The sequence below is a fragment of the Ruditapes philippinarum genome, unplaced genomic scaffold, assembly GCF_026571515.1.
Source record: "Ruditapes philippinarum isolate M1 unplaced genomic scaffold, ASM2657151v2 ctg1824_1_1_1_1, whole genome shotgun sequence".
Taxonomy (NCBI): Eukaryota; Metazoa; Mollusca; class Bivalvia; order Venerida; family Veneridae; genus Ruditapes; species Ruditapes philippinarum.
Genome location: NW_026864574.1, coordinates 29,321 through 50,544, shown reverse-complemented (window position 1 = coordinate 50,544; position 21,224 = coordinate 29,321). Strand labels below are relative to the sequence as shown.

General features: G+C 33.5%; 1 protein-coding gene across 4 annotated transcripts in view; it reads left to right on the top strand.

Annotated features, from left to right (window-relative positions):
* The window catches only part of LOC132726132 (dopamine beta-hydroxylase-like), a 58,473-nt gene extending 38,186 nt beyond the window's left edge, over window positions 1-20,287 (top strand). The window contains exons 1-11 of one of the 4 annotated variants that reach the window (XM_060711405.1): window positions 1,494-1,666; window positions 7,456-7,651; window positions 8,476-8,608; window positions 9,359-9,463; window positions 10,011-10,205; window positions 10,686-10,852; window positions 11,686-11,929; window positions 12,714-12,810; window positions 13,191-13,357; window positions 13,823-13,892; window positions 19,038-20,287. In XM_060711405.1, coding sequence (XP_060567388.1) covers window positions 1,653-1,666; window positions 7,456-7,651; window positions 8,476-8,608; window positions 9,359-9,463; window positions 10,011-10,205; window positions 10,686-10,852; window positions 11,686-11,929; window positions 12,714-12,810; window positions 13,191-13,357; window positions 13,823-13,892; window positions 19,038-19,383 — 1,734 coding nt within the window. In that variant the 5' untranslated portion in view covers window positions 1,494-1,652 and the 3' untranslated portion in view covers window positions 19,384-20,287. Of the gene's footprint in view, window positions 1-1,493; window positions 1,667-7,455; window positions 7,652-8,475; window positions 8,609-9,358; window positions 9,464-10,010; window positions 10,206-10,685; window positions 10,853-11,685; window positions 11,930-12,713; window positions 12,811-13,190; window positions 13,358-13,822; window positions 13,893-19,037 lie in introns of those variants that run through there. The other 3 variants (XM_060711404.1, XM_060711403.1, XM_060711402.1) reach the window with 3 other exon arrangements.
* The last annotated feature ends 937 nt before the right edge of the window (window positions 20,288-21,224 follow it).

The window sequence follows — 21,224 nt, the reverse complement described above, 5'->3', positions numbered from 1 at the left end:
AAGCAGTTTTTTTAGCACTGTACTTCTTATAAATAAGATCTATTATCCTATTAAGTTTCAAGTCCATAGCTTTTATAATTTATGAGAATGACCTTGACAAAAATAAAGTATGAAAATTAACAAAGGGCAATAACTCAAAAAATTAGGTAGAGCAAAGTACCATTTCTTATACACTGTACTTCTTCTTTATGAGATCTATCATCCTATGAAGTTTCAAGTCCATAACTTTTTTACTTTAGGAGAAATGGCCCGGACAAAAATAAAGTATGAAAATTATTTAAGGGCAATAACACAAAAACTAAGAAATGCAGAGAACCAGTTCTTATACACTGCATTTTTTCTTAATGATATCTATCATTTTATGAAATTTCAAGTCCATGGCTTATATACTTTAGGAGAAATGGTCCGGACAAAAATTAAGTATGAAAATAAACAAAGGGCAATAGCTCATAAATAAGAAAGTGCAGAGTACCAGTTCTTGTGCACTGCATTTCTTCTTAATAAGATCTATCATCCTAGTATGAAGTTTCATGTCCTTAGCTTCTATATTTGAACAGAAATGGCCCGGACAAAATTTAAGTATGAAAATTAACAAAGGGCAATAACTCAAAAATTAAGAAATGCAGAATACCGGTTCGTGTACACTGCTCTTCAGGTTACTGTAAGAAGCATGCATACCAAGTTTGAAGTCAATCAGACTTATAGTGACTGAGTTATGCTCCGGACAAGCTTTAAGGGACGCCGACAACGACGCCGACACGGACAACGACGCCGCCGACAAAGGTAGCCCCTAATCAAGGCGACACAAAAACAGCGCATTTATCCTAAACCCAAACATTTATCTTTTTCAACCTTTTTTTCCGATGAAAAGGAGCCATCAATCATGAATCGTTGTTAATTTAAACTGCTGCATGCGCTCACACACAAAGGTGATTTTTAAAGGTCAGTATTGAACTGTTTCCCGACACATACTGATCATTTGGACAAAGAGAATAAATAGGGTCACATTTAATGCTTGGACCAACGAAAAAATTTTCTTTTGTTATGAATTTGATCAGAATAACAGATTTGTTAGCATTTTTGTTCTTCAAAATACAAATTTTAAAACAAATCTTACATAAAAAAATCGTGTTGTTCTATTTATTCAACTGCAATATTATTTTCTATTCAGATCTAATCATTTTAATTATATACCAGTTTCCGAATGGTGTAACCACTCATTTAGTTCTTCGTGAATTACGTGCAATAAAGCGGTGCCTTTAAAAGTAAACTACTGTATTTAAAAGGATATTATATCCAACTTCTATTCGTATACCTTCTTTAAAACATCTATATAAATTTTGTTAAATTTTCAAACCTATATATCCATTCTTTTTCAATGAAAGATGTCACATTTCAGTTATTTTGAAATACTATTTTTTTTTCGGAAAAGATTACACATGAATATTCACGCACTACTGAGTAAGAAGTTAAACGATCAAAATTGATAAATTAGCATGTATCCTGTTTTAAAATTGGATATTATTTTCTTTTTATTTCTTGAGTGTGAATCCACCCGAGACTTTTAGGTATAACACTAGAGCTATTTCAAAGCAGACGGAATTTATGTTACGTTAAGCGTCTGAAAGGGATTTTCCTAAAGAAAAGGAAAGATGGTTGATTTAAGGTAAGCAATGTTACGGCACTATTATCAATGAAGATTTAAATCTTAAATTAAAATATTAACCAGTTTGATTAAAGGAATAGGAATGGATGGATTGATGTCTGTCTAATATAAATATTCATCATTTAAAAAGAGGTACCATGACACTTTTTCTGTTGACATCAATCCTATAAGTGAGAAATTCTTGTTTTAAGACACTATTTTTTACTTGAGAAATAATTGGGACAGGGGACATATTCGAATGATGGCCCCGGTCAAACTCAGAAATGGTGTTTTGAAGATACTGATAACTTCTGATATTTCTCTATCATTGTAATTCTTTCTTGTTTGTGTGTAGGAAATGAGATATTTTTTTGGGTTTTTACCCGAAACTAAGCATTTTGGTAGCTTTGTATGTATTTCTGACTCTCCGAATGGAGGTGAAAAAGTTAAAAATCAAGCTTTGACAGTTGGCGCCAAACAAGCAAGAAATTTCAGATAAATTTTGTGAAAAATCTAAACGTATGACAAACACTTTATTTGTCATTTCTGAAAATGCTATAGCTTGCACTGCGTGTAACTGATATCTTTAAAGGAATCGGGCGGATTCTGGAGTATGCTGCACCTTCATGAAGATTGCCCATATTGGTATATTTTAGATGTGATTTTGGCTGAGTAGGGGTACATATAAATTGCTGTCAGTCATTTTTTGAAGGAGCAATGCATGCAAACTATTATTTTCTTCAATGTATGTCATATATCATTGAATAATGCTGTGCAACTGGTTATCTGCCTGTGAAACAGATTTTGAAATGTTTGGAATTGTGTTTCTGGTCACACTGAAATACAAAATTTTTCGTTTTTAGGTCCCCTGCCCCCTAAGTTCACGGGCGCCGCCATTTTGGCGTTCTGTCATTCTCGCGAGACAAACGAGACCGAGATTGTGACGTGTTACACCCACTTCCGGTATAGGTGTACACGCTGGTACAGCTGAAATATCCTTTTATTTTGTACTTAATTTTCGCTAGACAAGCTGGTCATGAATCTTTTTTCAACGTTAAATATCAACAAAATTTAATATGCAGAGATCTGCTGAGGACGCGATTTTCCGCCATTGACGCTAAAAATGAGAATGGCGCAGGAAAATCGGCAGCCAGACAAATATCGTATGAAAACAAAACTGTCCGTTAGGTTATTTAGGCACCCAGTCAAAACTGGTACCAACAGCAACAGATTGCCCATTCCCTTGTAATAACGCATATTTTCGGGTTTATCCAGTTCCCTATAGCTTTTTTCTACACTATCTACTTACCCAATCCCTTTCCCACACAGATACGCATTTTTTTCTACCGTAAATTTAATCCAATGAAACAAAAAATCATAAACCTACTGAATATTTAAAATGATTATTGGTAACTGAAAAAAAAATGTGTTGCTATTTTATGAAATGCTGTAATTTACGATGTGGAACATAATTTACCCTAAAGTCATTCAGTTCACTGATGGTGCGTAAAAAATAGATTACCATTTCGTCATTAGAATATTTGACAAGGGTGATTAACCAATCAGGGTAACATTGTGCATGATCAAAAGGTCTGTCGGCACAGAGGCATACAATGAGCAATAAAAATCGTCAGTACACAGTGTGACAGGAACATTTGGTGCAAATTAGGAACAATTAAAACGGATAATGCACAGTATTAGACATAAGTAATTAGAACCAGCAATTGTGTGAATAAATTATGCAAATTAGACTTTTGAGCAGCCAATAAAAATGTTTTGACTGCAGTTAATATTAGGCTATGATTACGATGTAAATAAATACCACGCAGCATCATACGTTAACAGACATGTTAACAATTTACTTTTCAAAAGAGTTGCTTATATTTCGGAAATGTGTACATCAATTATAACATATGTTCACACCTTTTAATTTGAACGTCAGAATCAAACTGCAAAACTTTAATTACATGTACTTTTAAGAACACGTTTTAGTAGGATTTTTATAATAATGATAATTAAAATTATCGCCGTTCAATAATTAACAGCCAATATTCGTTGGTGCGTTTGTTTATTTAATTGCATTATTAGATTGTGAAACTTTGTTAAATAATAACATGTGTATTTATTACATCTGTGAAATATTGTTTAATTACATTAAGATGAGACTTTAGTGAACATAGCATTGTTTGGAGTAACGGGCATCACTTGCCTGGAGTGGTGCGACCGGTAGACGTGATTTTTTATTTGTTTCTTTATTTTATTTTTTTATTTATTTTTTTGGTCAATACTTTATTATATTAATATTTCGCTACGATTCAATTAGATTTATCATAAATCTAAAGATGTGGGGAAATGACGTCACGCGCACCTGTTTTATTACGGCCAATACACAAACATGGCCGCGCCTACTAATTTGTAGAAATCGGTGATTTAGCGATTTAAATTTTGTTATCATTCGTTAAATATTATTACAAGGCGGCAGAAAATTTGCAGATTTCTTATTTATAGTATTCTTTTTCTGAAATCAAGTTTTTATTCTAACCTTGTCTTTCCCTTTAAGCTGCAGTCTCACTTTCTTTCGGTAGCGCCCAGGATCACCCCGGTAAGTTACCGAGATGATCCGGAATGAAATTGTTGTTACGGTCACATTTACCCCGTCAACATAAAGGCATTTCCTAACTATCACCCAGGATGCAACCCAGACCATCCGAGCAGAGCCCAGGTGAAGTTACGGTTCATGCCGGTGCTTCCTCGGTCGTTCCCGGCAGAGCACCGACAGAGCCCAGGACGATCCCGGCAGAGCCCCGGTTGAACCCAGGTGGATTGAAAGCGCGCGAAAATGATGACGTTGATACATAATTGTTATTTTATATGACAGCAGTCATCATTTTTCACCATGTCACCGAAGGGTAGGGTAAGCGTAAAAGGTCTTCTTCTTAAGCGACCTACAATACTGAGGCGCCAGTCGACAAAAACAGCAGACCATATTGTCATGAGGAAAAGGACAAATATCCTACACAGGAAGATGAAATTAATGACCAGGGCTCCAGTAAAACTGCCAAAAGACTTCTCTCCCTCTTTTACTGTTTGAGGAAAAGAAAGAGGCTTTAGTAGATTGGTTAAAAAATCATGACTTTTATTCGTCAAAGGGAGGACATAATTTAGAAAAGATTGCAATGGAAAATGGGCCATGGCAAACAAAGGCAGACGAGCTGAACGTCGACAAGAAAGCTTTTTATACATGGTATGAATCAATAAGAACCAAATTTTTAAAATTAACAAACGCTACAAGTGGTCCTTGTGCTAAGAAGCTGACAGACAGTGAGAAATTCATTCTGAGAAATTTCGAGTTTCTCAAAACTTATATTTCGAGAATGCCGTCGAGGCATGCTGTAAGCGTAAGTTATTTTCATTGTGTTTTATATGATTGTATTGTAACTCATGAACATAACCACTAGTTGTTAACTTGTCACCTGAAATAAAATTTGAAAAACGTACTCAATCGATTAAAACTCAAGCTTTTTACATCGGACATGACAGTGACGAATAGTATTTCTAATTAAAGTAAACTTATATATGTGTGTAGTTGCTGCAGAACATGATATATATCCATTTTTATTCCTCAGATGAAAACCTACCTATATAAAAAGATGGTGAAACAAATATGGAAACACCACCGAAACCACTCGACTCTGGAGAAGAATCATCAAACGGCGAGCGCGATGAGCTTTCAGTATGTAATGTTGTCAATTTATATTATAAAATTATTATTAACATTGAACAATGATTCTTCATTGGCATATAACAAAATAAGGACATTTAATCATTGTTTTACTGATTTAATAAAATAAAACGTTTTTTTTTTTAAAATAAAACTTCCCCGGTAATTAGTATTGTACTGTCACATGGACACCGACCCATGATCTATAACTGTGAGGATTTACTAAAACCTTTTGTTTGGTTTATCTATCTTAATCAAGGATAATAAAAAATTTATATTATTATTATTAACTGACATAAAGTTATGAAGCATTCGTTTAATTATCTAACCGTTTATTCACTGTATATTTAGGACAATGATAGCTCACAAGATGTTAATGGTAAATCATCTAATAACATCAAAAAGAAAAAAAATCAACTCGTCACCAAGTCCAGTCAAAAGATACGGTGATGGCTAAATTAACCGAGTAATTGACTGATAACAAACAACTACAATCGCATATACAAAGTCTACTGTCGGCAGCGCAAGCGTCTGCACAGCAATTGTGGGGATCCTGGATTGGAACTTTCTCCGAGTCTTTTTATAGCTCTTGGTTGACAATTTTTATCAGGAAAGCTTTGACCTTGTACAGAGATGTTCTATGTAAAGTAAAGAGCTTTCACAGATGCAGCAACAGCAACAACGACGAAAACAGCAGACTTTCATCAATCAAAACGCTAATGATAACATGACTGCACAACAAAGTAACTTTCGACACGGAAACACGTTTGTTAACCTTCAACCTTCATCATCGGCTCGAAACACAGATATGCCAATACATGATCAGCATATGGATCAGGCAAAATCAGTATGTGAAATGCATTACAATCTGAGTCTAAACAACCAAACTACAGCAACATGTGGAACACTTCTACGCCCGTCAATGGTATGAGGAAAGCAACGCTGGTTCAACAAGGCACAGGCAAGGACGTTGATGCCACTAGCTTACACATGTCAGAAATTCAGGAAACGGAAATGTCTTATGATTAAGTAATCATGTTTAATTATGTAAAACAGGTTTGATATGAGAGTTGTATCGTATGCACAGACAGTTATTGTACATGTTACCATTTATTTTCTCTTTTAAACGAACCGATAGCGACGTTTTTAGAGACCCGATTTTGTTTTAGAAACATGATTTTGATTATAATCTGTGTTGGTCAATGTTTTTTAATGATGAACATATCTGATGTACATGAGTTATAGTAAATGTTTCCATGGATTTGCTTTTTGAAATATTTAATTTTCGGCAGTGCAATTTTTATCTATAATTACTGATTTTATTCGATACAAACCACTGATATTATTAAAATAAGAAAACACTGCTAATCAATATACACAATTTTAACACAAACATTTTATTGTTTGAGGTGAGGGCATTTTCAGTTTATTGTAGTCGTTTTATTTTGTGTTTTTTAATATGATTTGTACGACGATGAAAATTCTAAAATTTCGAAACTGCGATAAAGAATTTCCACACTTTGAAATGTAGTACAGAGAGAAAAGGGCTGGTAGTCCAGACTACAAATAAATACGCCCCATTACGATATAATGAATATTAAAAGTCAGTTTAAATGCATTTTACGACATACCTGTGCCTTAAAACGATGTTTTGACATGACGTCACATATGCGTTGAACATATCTAGATAGCGTCAAGTCGTTCTAGATGTTAGTGTTACAGTATAGGCGCGTTAATGAAACAAAATAAAGATTCTTTTTTTGTTATTATATATTCTCTTTTTGTCATCGAGCTAAGAAAATAATCGAAATTCTTAAAATTGTTTTCAAAATCTGACAATAAATTCAGTAAAAAACTTCAATAAATTCATTAAAGAACCTAGGTTCATTCAATACTCTCTAAGTATTGACGGTATGTTAACGTTTTACTTTGATTTTGTTACACGTTAAGTTTTACCGTTAAAGATGTTTCAGAATATTATAATCATTCTTAAGTGATGGCTTTTTATGGTGTTCCGTCTTTAACCATCACTTGATGACCATCGAGGTATGGAACATGTATAAAACAATTCAAAAATGTGCACTTACAGACTGAGGCTTTTTGCTGCGATATGTGTGCTGTATCAAGTACACAGCTACCCAAATTTTCGAGAAAGAATTCCGAATGGTTTCAATGTCACAAATCCATGCGACCCCGATGGAAACTGGCTGGGTGTTGGTCATGAAGCGATAGGCGGCGGAGGCAAAAGGAATCCATTTGGACTTGATTTTGCAGGTCAAGGTTACGTAAGTATTGATTTTTTTATCTTTATTCTATTCAATTTTGTTTCTCCTTTAGAGGATTGTTCCGCTTCTGGGTTCTGGTTATAATGAATATATGCCGCGTGACATGAGTATCCTTACTGCAAGAAACCAATGCAATTGCTTGCTATCCCAAACTTTATTGTAATTGTTATAAGTAGGAGGAGGAGGAGAAGTGAGGAGGGAGGAGGGAGGAGGAGGTGGAGGAGGAGGAGGAGTAGGAGTAGTAGTAGTAGTATTAGTATCATCATCATCATCATAATCACTATCATCATCAATGATATTATTATATTTATTATATATATATTATTATATTTATTTATTATTATTTTATTTTTACATTTTGTATTATTATTATTATTTTATCATCAGCATCATAATCATCATCATCATCTTTATCATCATCATCATCAATTAAAATTGAATAAATTACGTATTAAATTATATCAATTCACTTTCAATAAAATTTCGGGATCGCAAAAATGCTAATTACAAAGTGTAAAACCTAGAACCGCATGTGCGAATTGCCAATAGTAAAAACACCGGCTCTTCCCGTTTACTCCGGATACCATGCGAAGCATAATAATTAAGGAAATCAGATTGACGAAATACATGAGCGTCTCGGACCACATTTGCGAATAAGTGTATCCTTGCGAGCCATTTTCGTTATCGCCTGAAACATAAACAATTTAATAAATGAACTCATAAATAATTCAATAAATCAATTTGTAAAATGCTGCTGAAATTGTTTGAAGAATATTTATGTTTACTTTGAACTTGTATCTTGTTTTCTGAATTTTATTTTGCAGATATGGACAGACACATTATGTAGGAAAGATTCGGATGGCGATGGCAGAACCAATGGGGAGGAGCTTGGGGATCCAAGCTGTGTTTGGAATGAAGGCTCAGTTTCTCAAAGAGGTTCTGATATTTCCCATCCAGGTAAATGAATTATAAAAACAATATGACCAGGGGCACTTTAATCATGTGACTTGAAATAGTTAATTGAACGTGTCCATATGCTTGTTTTACATAGAAACCAACACCAAGAGTAGTCGAGCGCGCTGTCTTTCTGGCAGATCTTGTTAGATTTTTTTAAAGTTCTATAAAAAGTTATTGTGAATATATTAATGTTTATCTTATTTTAAGATAACTCTAAGATCTAATTTGAACATGTTTTTCATATAACAGTATGGTTCTGTCTGTTTTGAATCTCATGTTTATGTGACCGTTTCCAGTTCACAACTGTGTATCTGTAAACCATGAATCTACCATTTGTTTATGTAAACCTTAAATCTACCATTGTGTATCTGTGAACCTTTATTCTACCACTGTGTACCTTTGAACATTAAATCTACCATTCTGTATCTGTGAACCTTTAGTCTAATATTGTGTATCTGTGAACCTTTGAATTTACCATTGTGTATCTGTGAACCTTGAGTATATGGTACTTTGAGTATATGTGAAGAAACCAACAAATTATATCATTTTCAAACTTTGGTATCTGTGAATCAGTTGATACAGATGATTTTGGGAAATAACTCCTTCCTGTCCGAATAACAATTGTAACAATTTGGCTTTCTCGGACAACTCCGTATTATTGAATCTGCCCGATGTGTTCAGAATAGTGTTATAATCTATTCGTTTTATGTGAATATAATGTTTTTAACATGATTTCTTTTCCGTCGGCAGGTATCTGTGAGCCCGTGGGGAGTGAACAATGCATGGGTAAAAACACCTTCCTAGAAACGTGCTCGGATATGGACTTTAAATGCGATGGGATCGATAATGACGCCGGTGAGTGCATCTTTAACTTCCACACGAGCCTCGTATGAGTATGAAGACTTAAAAAAATAAGTGTTGGAGCACCACATTAAATTCCGTATCTCGGTATATACCGAACAAGGCGCTCAAATGATTAAATACTAAATTTTGCAAATTTACTCGTCGATATGCACTTTTAAACACTTTATTCATCTTTTTACTCCGTTTTATATACAAATATGAATGAAAACTGTCCGAATTGGCAAAAAATGGGACATTTTTTTTACTTTGTGATCATGATTTCTGCAACTGTTTAGAGGTACTGCTCCAACACTGTACACTGTATATAGTGAGTTAAATCCTCACATTTTAATCATATACTGTTATTGTTATATAATATTTGCTTTTTGATAATCATATTCCAATAATAAATCTGGAAAGGTCAGGTTCGCAAAAAAAAATTAGTCGTTTTATCTTAAGCAAAATTCCACAAACTTCACTATTTAATTGTGTTCGCTGTTCTGTTAAACAGTGGCGTTTTAAAAAATATTTCTCGAGTTGTTTATATTTTCATTTTCAGAAAGTTTCTCTGTCGATGTCCTACTCTCAAGTTCCCCAGTTCCCGCCAAAAAGACAACTTATATGTGTCAAGCAATTGACTTGAAGGATGTTGGGGTCAATATGGAAATGGACTACCATCTGGTCGCTACGAAAGGCTACGTTGACACTTTGGAACTTTTACATCACGTGCTGATTTACGGATGCAGTGACGATGGTAAGTCACGTGATTTTCATTCAAAGTGGTTCATTTCTTTTATCACATGATATAGGTAAGTGTAAGTTAGAGGTACATGATATAATAGTGATAAACCACATTGTCAGTAATTTTATGCTGTGTTTACCAATGAAGCTGTGTACGACTCAAAATAAGAATTCGGATAAAAATATCCATATACAAAATACTGTTCTACAGATTATCGATTATTCATGTATTTTCTTTCTATTCAATAAAATTGTAAGCTTGAAACACTAATATTCCCTTTATCAACATTCACGTTTTCACTACACAATGATACCCCCACTGTCTCTCCAGGATACACACACACCGCATGCACACACAAAACACACACAGCTCTCACACACAAACGAGCAATAACACGGCCTAAGGCGCCCAGATAAGCATTGCATCTTTGACAGATGATCCGACCTGAAATACTAAATTAAAAGGTTTTTCTATACATTTTTTTTCTTTCAGCAAATATCGAAGAAAAGCAACGGTCACCCACGGAATGTTTCATGAGTAGAATCGATGGCTGTGTGAACGTGATAGGAATCTGGACTGTCGGAATAACTGGTTTCTGTTACCAAAATGATGCAGGCTTTAGGGTCGGCAAACATGGCTTCAAGGTGGTTGTTTTAGAGGTAAACATCATAGAGTTATCAATGGCTGTGGTCAATGGCTAAATCGCAAAAGATCATTATTGTCCATAAATAGAATAAAAATCTTGGTTGAGAACTGTTTCATATAGAGCATCCCTGTGTTGTTTCGGCGTTTGTACTACAGGGCCTTGCAAACTAAAGAATATGGCGGTTCCTTTAAGGATTAATTTGCATTGACTGGAACTAACGAAGATATTGTTAATCATGTAATGCGTCTCAGTCGACTTTTACATGTTAGACAGTTGTCACGAAAGGTCAAAATAACATTGAATTTGGTTCAGGGCAATTCTGCGGAGGCGCATTACTAAAATAACTTCTTGAATAATAAATACTTGTATTTCTTGCATATTTGTTGCCCCGATTAGATTAAGAAACTCCGCTGGTTCAGCTTTCTGTAAAGGACCATTGCATAAAAACTATTAATCATACAAAATGTTATTCAAGAACCTTAATCAAACTGACAGCGATCACCGCCATTGATTTCGGTTTGTGTCCTGTTTTACTAAAGACTTAAAGTCTACTTTACGACTTCCAACAAAGATACACATTTCAACCTCAAAGCTTGAGGTGGTGCGAACCTGACTTACAGAACGCTCATCTTTCAGCCAGTGGACCCATGATAATTCGTAAAACGTTGCAATGTGAGACAACTTAATATAAACGTGTTTGTCCAATCGGGACTCTGTTTTAATTCATAATTCGAAATTTGACGGAATGGGTCGAGAATATGAGATTGGTGTGTGTCCTAATAATGAAGGTAAGTAATACCCGCCAAGCCGAAAACATTCTTGATTATATGTTTATCTATATTTTAGCTACACTGGAATAACGTAGAGGAGAAGAGCACATTCGTTGACAGCTCAGGAATAACACTTTTCCTCACACCAAATTTAAGGTCTAACGATGCCGGTATGCTTACGATTGGACAACTGGAGCTGAATATACCGCCATACACGGCCCGCCACACCGAGAAGGGCACGTGTAGCTCTAAATGCACGGAAAGGTTTATGTCAGGCAATATCAATATCGTCGGAGCTATGAATCATATGCATGGGATCGGTAAATCTACAATTCTTTTTATTCATCGCATGCATAGTTAAAACATACGAGTATATGGAATTGAAGTAAAACCCTTACTTAAGACCGCCACTTAATTCAATCCGTCCGCTATTAAAAGGCCAATTAAAAACAAAACCTGAAAATTTCTGTCCTATATGTCATAAAACAAAATAAGCTATGATAATAATATCCAAAAATAAGACAATCCCTCAATTTAAACACTTTTATCCTGTTCCGTTGGTGTTCTCAATAGAAGGTTCTTACTGTAGAATAATTTAATATACTTAAGTTTAAATGAACCACTTCTTTTCACTTGTAGTAATAACTTTCATGTCCAATTACCGGTATCATATGAGAAATTTGGCAAGAGTGGGGCTCAAGCAAAGAGGCGAACGCCTTATCCTTATGGATATCGGTCAATTTTATTTTCTTTTTTATCTCAAGCTAGTAATCTATGGCAATTTGCAGACATTTAATTTCGATATTTTTACAGCCTAATATTATAGTTTGCTGTTAATAATATATGGATCCATGTGCAAGACAAAGTTTTTAGAAAACTTTTCTTTCCATGACAAAAAAATAAACATATTTAGTTCAGGAAAAAATGACAGAATTAAACCAGATGTACACTGCGCAAATATGTTTCCGTTATAGTAAAGCCTGGTTCAGGGGATGTTGGCAGTCAGTGGAAGGCAGTCCTTACAACTTCTCGAGCCGCCCCTCCTTAGTATTTTTAGGCCACCACATCTTTAAAGATAATAACGCAGTATTTTCCTGTTTATAGGTACTGCGGTCACTTCAAACATGGTGTCTGGAGACGGGAAAGTTACTATCATCTCACATGAGGAAAGCTACGACTATAATTCCCCAAAGTTTGTCGTGTAAGTAATATTTCTTTCGCTTCTTAACTGTTCATAATTTTCTAATTTGATTATGTTAGTTGTTTTTATCAATGATCATTTTAAAATACTAAATTGATCTTAAAAAAATGAAACAAAATACTCTACTCCCTATGGATCTTAATTCATCAACGAAAATTTATAACTTGGAAGTGAACGTTGAATTTTTCATTAACCGGTCCTGGGAGGGAGCGTGGACGGTAGCTTGAACTTTCCAGTATCGTCAAAGGACAGACTCAATCAAACCGAGCTTGCAACATTTTCAATGTTGCCGTTGTAGTCGTTTTTTTACCTTTTTTCCTCTATTTTTTCGACGGTAGGAATTGACAATACAATGTATATTTTATTCTCTACATTTTTAGTTTCGAGCGCCCATTGGTGATGGAACCAGGTTATAGCCTCGAGGTAAAATGTCATTATGATTCATCATTGAGAGGGGAGACAACTCGCTACGGGGATTCTACTTCTGAAGAGATGTGTTTCACCGTCATCATGTATTACCCGGCGAACAACTGGGAGCAGGGAAAGGGTAAAAAACATTTTTGTTGTCTTAACCTTTTCTCAGGACCTAGCTTTTGTTTTGTGTAAAGGTTTATCCGGTCTTGAGTTTGTGTAACGACGTCGGTAGAACGTCTCATAATGAGCATTACAATTAATGGTGAAGTAACATATAGGAAAGTATACCGAAACCACTCTCGTTAGTGAGCTACCCTTTCATTGACAGGGTTTGTGTGCCATACATGTTACAATTGTTTTTTCTCAGACGTGAGAAAGTATTTCAGATACAAAGCTATCATAATGCTCTTTTTAACGAATTTATAAATGTATCAAATTATAAAAGTTTTCTTTAAAGAGGTGGAAATATAGTTTCTCATTTACACAAAATGTCGGTCCTTTAAATTGGAAAGAAAAGCTACGGAATAAGGTCAAAACAAACGCCATTGTTATTGTAAAATAGATTTTCATTTCATATGACATTGACTTTCTTTTACAGATTGCATTTCACACGGGGAAATCGAAGCATGCGAAGACGATTGCGATTACGAATCTTTGGGGAACCAGTCGTAAGTATTTCGCCAGGTGTAATCTTGTAATTATCATGTTTTTTCTAGGCCGAATTATCATCCATAAGTATCATCTAATATTATCATATCATTCGTGTATTGCTATCTCCGGAAATGATGGGATTTTAGAAACGTTGCATGTAATTGTTATGAAATCCATCAATAGTAACAAATTGCTGATAATACTTACAGGTAAAAACTCTTGGATGGTTGACAAAAAAAATACGGTGGCTGATAAAATGCAAAATATAGAAACTTTATATTTATGATTACAAACTTGTTTTTCATGAAATTGCCGAATAGAAACGTCTGTAAACTCATTTTTTGCACATTATAAAATACATTTTCAAAACTGTTTCATATTTTCTTGTTAAAATGATCAAATTGGTGCTAGAAACTGTTGAAACAACAGTGAAAAATAGCCGAATTTCTTTGAAAAGCAAAAAAAAAAAAAAAAAAAAAATATATATATATATATATATATAATCTGCTTTTTGTTATGTATGCAACATATTACATGTATGTAATTTATATCTGACCAGTTGGTATTTCCAATATTATCATTGTTCTATTTTTAGAACATTAACTACATGCTTGTATCATAGTTTGGAGACCTTTATGTTGAAAATGTGTCAGGGTTAAATCGTATACATATACATGCACAGTGCGTTAACTGGAGTGCGGGTATTAGTTACCCGCACTCCAGAGCATGCCCATTGATTGGCTCATTTTTGCTGGGGTTTACATATTGTGACGGCAGAGAAAGGGAAAGCGACAGAAATGTCATATTCAGATGTTCGTTCATTGGTTCATTTTTGCCGGGGTTTCATATTGTGACAACAGGGAACGTGCTTTTATGTTTGACTGTGATACAAAAGAGAAAGAACACCAATACACTCGGCAATCTGATTAATACTCGGGGGCTACGCCCCCTCGTACAAATCAGATAGCCTCGTGTTTCGGTGCTCTTTCTATTACATGTCAACCAGAAGTTTCCTACCTGTTGTAGACAATTCTAGATTATGATTCATGCATTATATTTAGATAGAAACTCCTGGAATGTTCTGTATTGTTGAAGTTGCTAGATTATGATTACTGTAGAACATAATAGACTTTTCGGGAATTTTCTTAGTTAATATATATAAAGGGACATTTTCTATTACTATTATCTTTTAAGTCATCAGTTACCGTTTAAGTCATCAATATATTTGGAGTATTTTTCAACTTGGGTATTAAGCGATTTATTGGAGCTTGGATTATTTTAAAATAGTTGAAATTATTCTTGTGGATTTTATTGTGGGAATTTATTCTAAAGTGTTCTTGGATTTTACTTGGATTTAACTGTGCAATTCAAAAAGGGATCAATCCAGGATCAGACTAGACATTTATATCTTAATTTGGACTTCAGGTATTTGTTAACATAAATTATTTTAATTTTTCTTGAATAATTTTTCAGTAATAAATTTGTTATTGTTACAAGTTTGTTGCTGGTTTTTCTTTCTCGTAACGCTTGGCTCGTAACAGAAATATTCCGAAAATATAAATATAAAGGACTTTCAAATGATTAAAAAAAACGTGAAAAATCTATCCACAAATATAAAAGTTATAAGAATCAAGAACAATGCTGCTATATAATGCATATAAATATGGGCAGTCTTTATACCAATTTTCGCTTTTCATCTCGATATCCCCGAAAGAGATAATGGACAGTAGTAACAAGAGCTGTCACAGGAGACAGCAAGGCTCGACTAATTAAATACTGGACGCTGTAAGGAAGACAAAACTATGAACGAAAAATCAATTATGTATAATTATGTATTAAGTTACATTGTATAGTAAAAATGAACATAGTTAACATAGATTCCAAGATCAAGGGGCATAATTCTGGAAAAAAGTCACGCTAGAGTTATGAACCTTGTCACACAACATGTGTCTAATGATAAATAAATATATATTTGAAGATTGAAGTAGATACCTTAAAAGTAAAGAAGTTATCAGATTTCTTAAAGGCAATCCTAAGTTCAAAGAGAGATAAATCTGTAAATATTGATTCAAGAGTTATGAGCCTTGTCGAATAAAATTTGATGTTAAGGAATAAGTATTTGAAGTTTGATACCTTTAAAACTAAATAAGTTATAGTAAAAAATGACATTTTTTCAAGGAAAACAAGTTAGTTTATGGGGAGATAATTCTTGCAATTTTCGTGCTAAAGTTATGAACCTTGTCACATAACATGTGATTAATGATAATGTACATATATTTGAATTATGAAAGTGATCCCTTAAGAAATAAATAAGTAACAGTAAACAATAACATTTTTTAAGGAAAATTCTAAGTTCAAGGGGAGATAAATCTGAAAATATTTGTGCTAGAGTTATGAACTTTGTCACATAAAATGTGGTTGATGATAAGAAACAAATATTTGAAGTTAAGTTGATACCTTAAGAAATGACAAAGTTAGAGTATAAAATAATTTTACTGCATCAAAATTTTAATCTGAAATCTGGACACAGACATATAAAAAACCTCCTTTTGAAGGCTTTATCTTAACTGTCTCAGTAAAAGCATTGATAAATTCTTATATAAAAAACAAATAACAGAGCAACTATATCTTTATTTTGATAAATTCACTGCGAAATTTTATTTCTTAATTAAATGGTCGAATGATTAGCGTATATTAATGTATTATTATATACCTATAAAATTTATCCTTAATAGCACGCAAATACGCTTTAACGGATAGAAATCTCCGATCTTAGCTTTGTATAACGTTGCATTTGGAAACGGAAACCCAAATTATTAAAGGCGTGGCCGATCTTGCATGAATTACGTATTCACCCGTCAGTCATGATTTATTTCGTTGACAACTACATTTCATTTTATGAATAAAACGAAAAGGTATATAATAAAAGAAAAGTTATGTTGTAAAGGCTTTCTTAGGCTATGTATTTTTTACTTGCAACGTAGGAAAATTGATTCAATTTTTCACCTATGGTCGTAGCAAAATACAAAGCCTCAGGAAGCTACTACAACATAATATTTCGTAAATATTGTAAATCCGATATTTTTCGCCATGTTTTAATAAATGTTAATCGTAAATAAATGGAACAGTCCTCTGTAACAAGAAAAATGAACTCGATTGAGTACCTGAGAACAGAGAGTAAAAGTAAAAGTCAGATTTGGCTTACTTTTCGCTAGAATAGAACAAAGATGGAGAAAAATAACAGAACTATTGTTAATATGACCATCATTGAACGTCATGATGAAGAGTTAATATTTTGTCAAATTCTTATTCGCCGGAAATTTGAATATTGTCCTAATTTTTATTGTCCCTGTATCTAAATAATTTTAGCTTATTTAATATGAATGGGTACTTGTACGCGCAATTTTACCCCTTAGCAGACGTTACAGTTCGTCAAAATTTGTCTGACAATGAAATAGCTCTATTTTGTTTAAATTTTGCCGAAGTATTTTCCATACAGTGCTGTAATTCAACTGTATGTATAAAATTTATACGTTTAATGAGCCTATTTAATATACTCCGCTTATTTACATAATGTGCATGCATGTTTATTATTTTGTAACGCTTCTCGTATTTCGCGTGCTTAATGTAGCTGTTTTATGGCAATGATGATAGAATAATAATATCTGTCATATGTTGCGGTTGATCGTGCTCCGGAATATCCGTCCCGAGGTGACCCGCCCATTGGCCGGTAATAAGGCTTTCCGAGTTACCGCCCATGCGCGGATTACCGAAGAACGGATATTCCGATCCGAACCGCAGACATATGTCAGATATTTATTCTTGCATATTCTACCATATTCCATTATATTCATTATATTCTAAATTTATCTTTATTTTCAAAGGAAATTTATATCATTACAACCAAAACTACTTTCTTTCAACAGCGTATGAAATTACAACTTCATTTATAACGGTAAAATGACGTTATCCTAAGCGTGCCATTTACAGCACGCGACTCATCTGGCAACCCCATGCCAGGTGAAATTTCCGGCATGGGTAAATCTAACGGAAACGCCAGTCTGACATGCAAGAAAAACGTGTTGTGTTTAAAACTTTGTGATTTTAATGTTCTTTTATGGAGGAATGGCAGGGAAATCGACCAGAAGGATTAAAAAACATTACCTGTCATCTTTTAATATACATATACAATGAATCCACAGATACATGTTTAAATTAATAACTTAAAAACAAAAACCATACAAAAACTGATTGATGTATCAGTCATAGTACATCCGATTTTTTAATGTGCCCATCACAAATTCTTTAACAATAAATGGCAGTGTTTCTGGCATTAATATTGAAAACGTGATAACAATACATGTAAAATTATAATCTCCTGCAGCAAAAAAGAGAGTTAACGTTATCAAGATTGCACATGCTGCCATATCATATTTGAATAAATATTATATTAAAAATAAAATTTAAAATCAATTCAGAAAATATAGTCGGTGTTCCTATATCAATTTTATTTAACAGTTGTTTATTTTGCAGACACTTTCCATAGCGACATAGAAATTATATAACTGCTTTACAAATACCTACATGTATGTACTTTTGAGGATGCAACATTATTTTTTATCTTAACTTTATTAAACTTTCTCCATAAAAGTATACAGTAATTTTCTTGCTTTAATGGCATTATAAGGGTCAAATGTTATGCGCTACTTAAATGTCATGTGTAGTTACGTGGTAGAGTGGTGTCATTTTTAGATCATAAGGGAGCTAGCACTAAAGCATACCCTGTTGCATACTTCGCCAAAGTTTGTCTCGAAAATTAATTCCTTAAAACTCTGTATATGACCTATAACCTATATATAACATTATTTTTGTGCGAATCCCTCAAGACTTTCAGAAATGTTTAAAAGGTTTTTCTATTAATTTGCGAATGTTTGCAAGGAGTGTATTCTTTAATAATTATATAAAAAATAAAACCAAATTCGAAAAAGACAAGGTTACTCGTAACTCGACATTCGATAGAAAATAATAGACCAATTTAGATTACAGAAAAAGGTATTTGGGAAAGTGGTTAAAAGTTAGATTGGTAAATTTAAGAATGCTCCCGACTATTTTAGAACCCTACAAGATAAATAAATGCATTGTTTATACAAATATCATTTTAGACACCCAGACACCATGAGAAGAAACGCCGCGCTGTATACACATTGTGAGCCAGGACATTGTAAGGAAGGGTGTATCGACGTCGTTCGTGAGATTTTCCAAGAGCCATGTTTTCAGGGGGTTCATCTCAGGAATTTAAAGAACTCAATGAATACTGAAGACCCTGAAACAAAACTTGCGATCATGGACTACTTTTACCGGCTAGACTCGTGCAACGCGGAACTCGCATGGGAGGAGTGCAGAACATGGTCCGATGACGATCCGCTTGTGATGGGCGGGGCTTCCAGAAATAGCTTCGCATTGTTCGCCTTAATATGCATTTTCACAAATTTGAAATCTGTAATGTAGCATCTTTTCAGATACACAGTTTGAGAATAGATTGTTTTCTTTCAACCACAAGGTGGGAACTGTTTTCTAGTAGGTTAATCTGCCATGGTTTTTCTCTGACGACAGTGGCGCAGTTTGAGAAAAAACAATGGTTTTCTATTAACAATATATGGTGCCCGAGTAAAAAAAATGTCATATGTGATAATTATAAATCAATAACATAATTATTAATCAAAAGAAAGAATGAAGTGTATATTCCAAATTTAATTAATTTAAGTTTGCCCGAATGTTATGTGATTTGCGCCGGAAAATACTATATGTTGATTTATTAATAAGTGCCGCTTCTTCACAAATAAGGTTAAATATACCAAAATCAATTTTAATTTCAAATGCTAATTTTGTTATGCGGTAAGACTGGTAAGTACATGTATTTTTACGTAACAGTTCCCATACCACGTGTAAACCACGCATACCACGTGTAAACTACGTAACGACGTGACGTGAAATGTCATTGTAGTTTTTATCTTCATACTATAAACAGTCTGAGTTATCCAGCTAGACTTTGCATCCATGGTTTGCTGTAATTATTCATCTATTATTTACCCCCCCCCCCCCCCCACTTAACGTTTATTGAACGCATTCATCTTTTAATCTTGGCAAAACCATTCGTCATGTTTAGGTTTGGCGGAAGAATTAAAATTTGTACCTACGGAAAAGCCGACAGTACTGGGATCATAATTAGTTGGAGCAGACGTGCTTGCTGATCTTGGTCTGCACTGATCGTATAGGAAGAATCAGTTACCGCTAGTAGGCTATGATTTCAACTGTTGAGCAAACGTTAGTGTACTGTTTAGTGTTATAGACCAAACCTTGCACATAAAAATCATGCTTAGCTATTTTCTTTTGTAATAAACTATTCTTGTTACTTTTTACGTTGTTGTCTTTTAACGTAATCATTTTAAATCATTACGTTATATGTATTACAGCAAATTAGGTTGGTTGTTGCTTAGTTAAAGTGCACACATATATTACGAAATGCATTTATCATCATAGGATATTGCGTCGTCCAAGTTGCAACATTACAAAATATCCCTGACGATAGTTAATTAGTGTGTTTGTTCATTTTATAATATCGTTTATTTTGTATTTTCTGATCACAGATCAAGAAATACAATGCTGACATTCAATATCTAGAACATAGCTTAACAACGAAACATACAACACAAAATAGTTCTCAAAACAGCTTAAAACTAGTAGCGATGTAAAATATTTTATTACCATCTCGTTTTGGTAATGTCTCGGCAGGCCAAACACCTAAGCGAATATCTAACCAGGTAACTAACCAGATATTTGCCAATTTACATAAAAGTTACTGACTTTCTAATCTGCCATGTCAGATAAATTACCATAACACTCAATGTACAGATCAATTGTCATGGCAAAGTACGTCTCGACCGAGGATCCAGCCGGATCATTATTATGATTATGTTTCTTATTCTTCTAATTATTATTATTATTATTATTATTATTATTATTATTATTATCATTATTATTATTATTATTATTATTATTATTATTATTATTATTATTATTATTATTATTATCATTATTATTATTATTATTATTATTATTATTATTATTATTATTATTTTTATTATTATTATTATTATTATTTATTATTATTTATTATTATTATTATTATTATTATTATTATTATTATTATTATTATTATTATTACTTGGGTGATTTTTAGACTTAGTGTACATAATTTGCTACATAGTCATATATAAGGTATATACGACACTCTCTCGAAAGCTACTCAATAGAACCCGGAAAACTTTTTAGTACACGGCAATACTAAC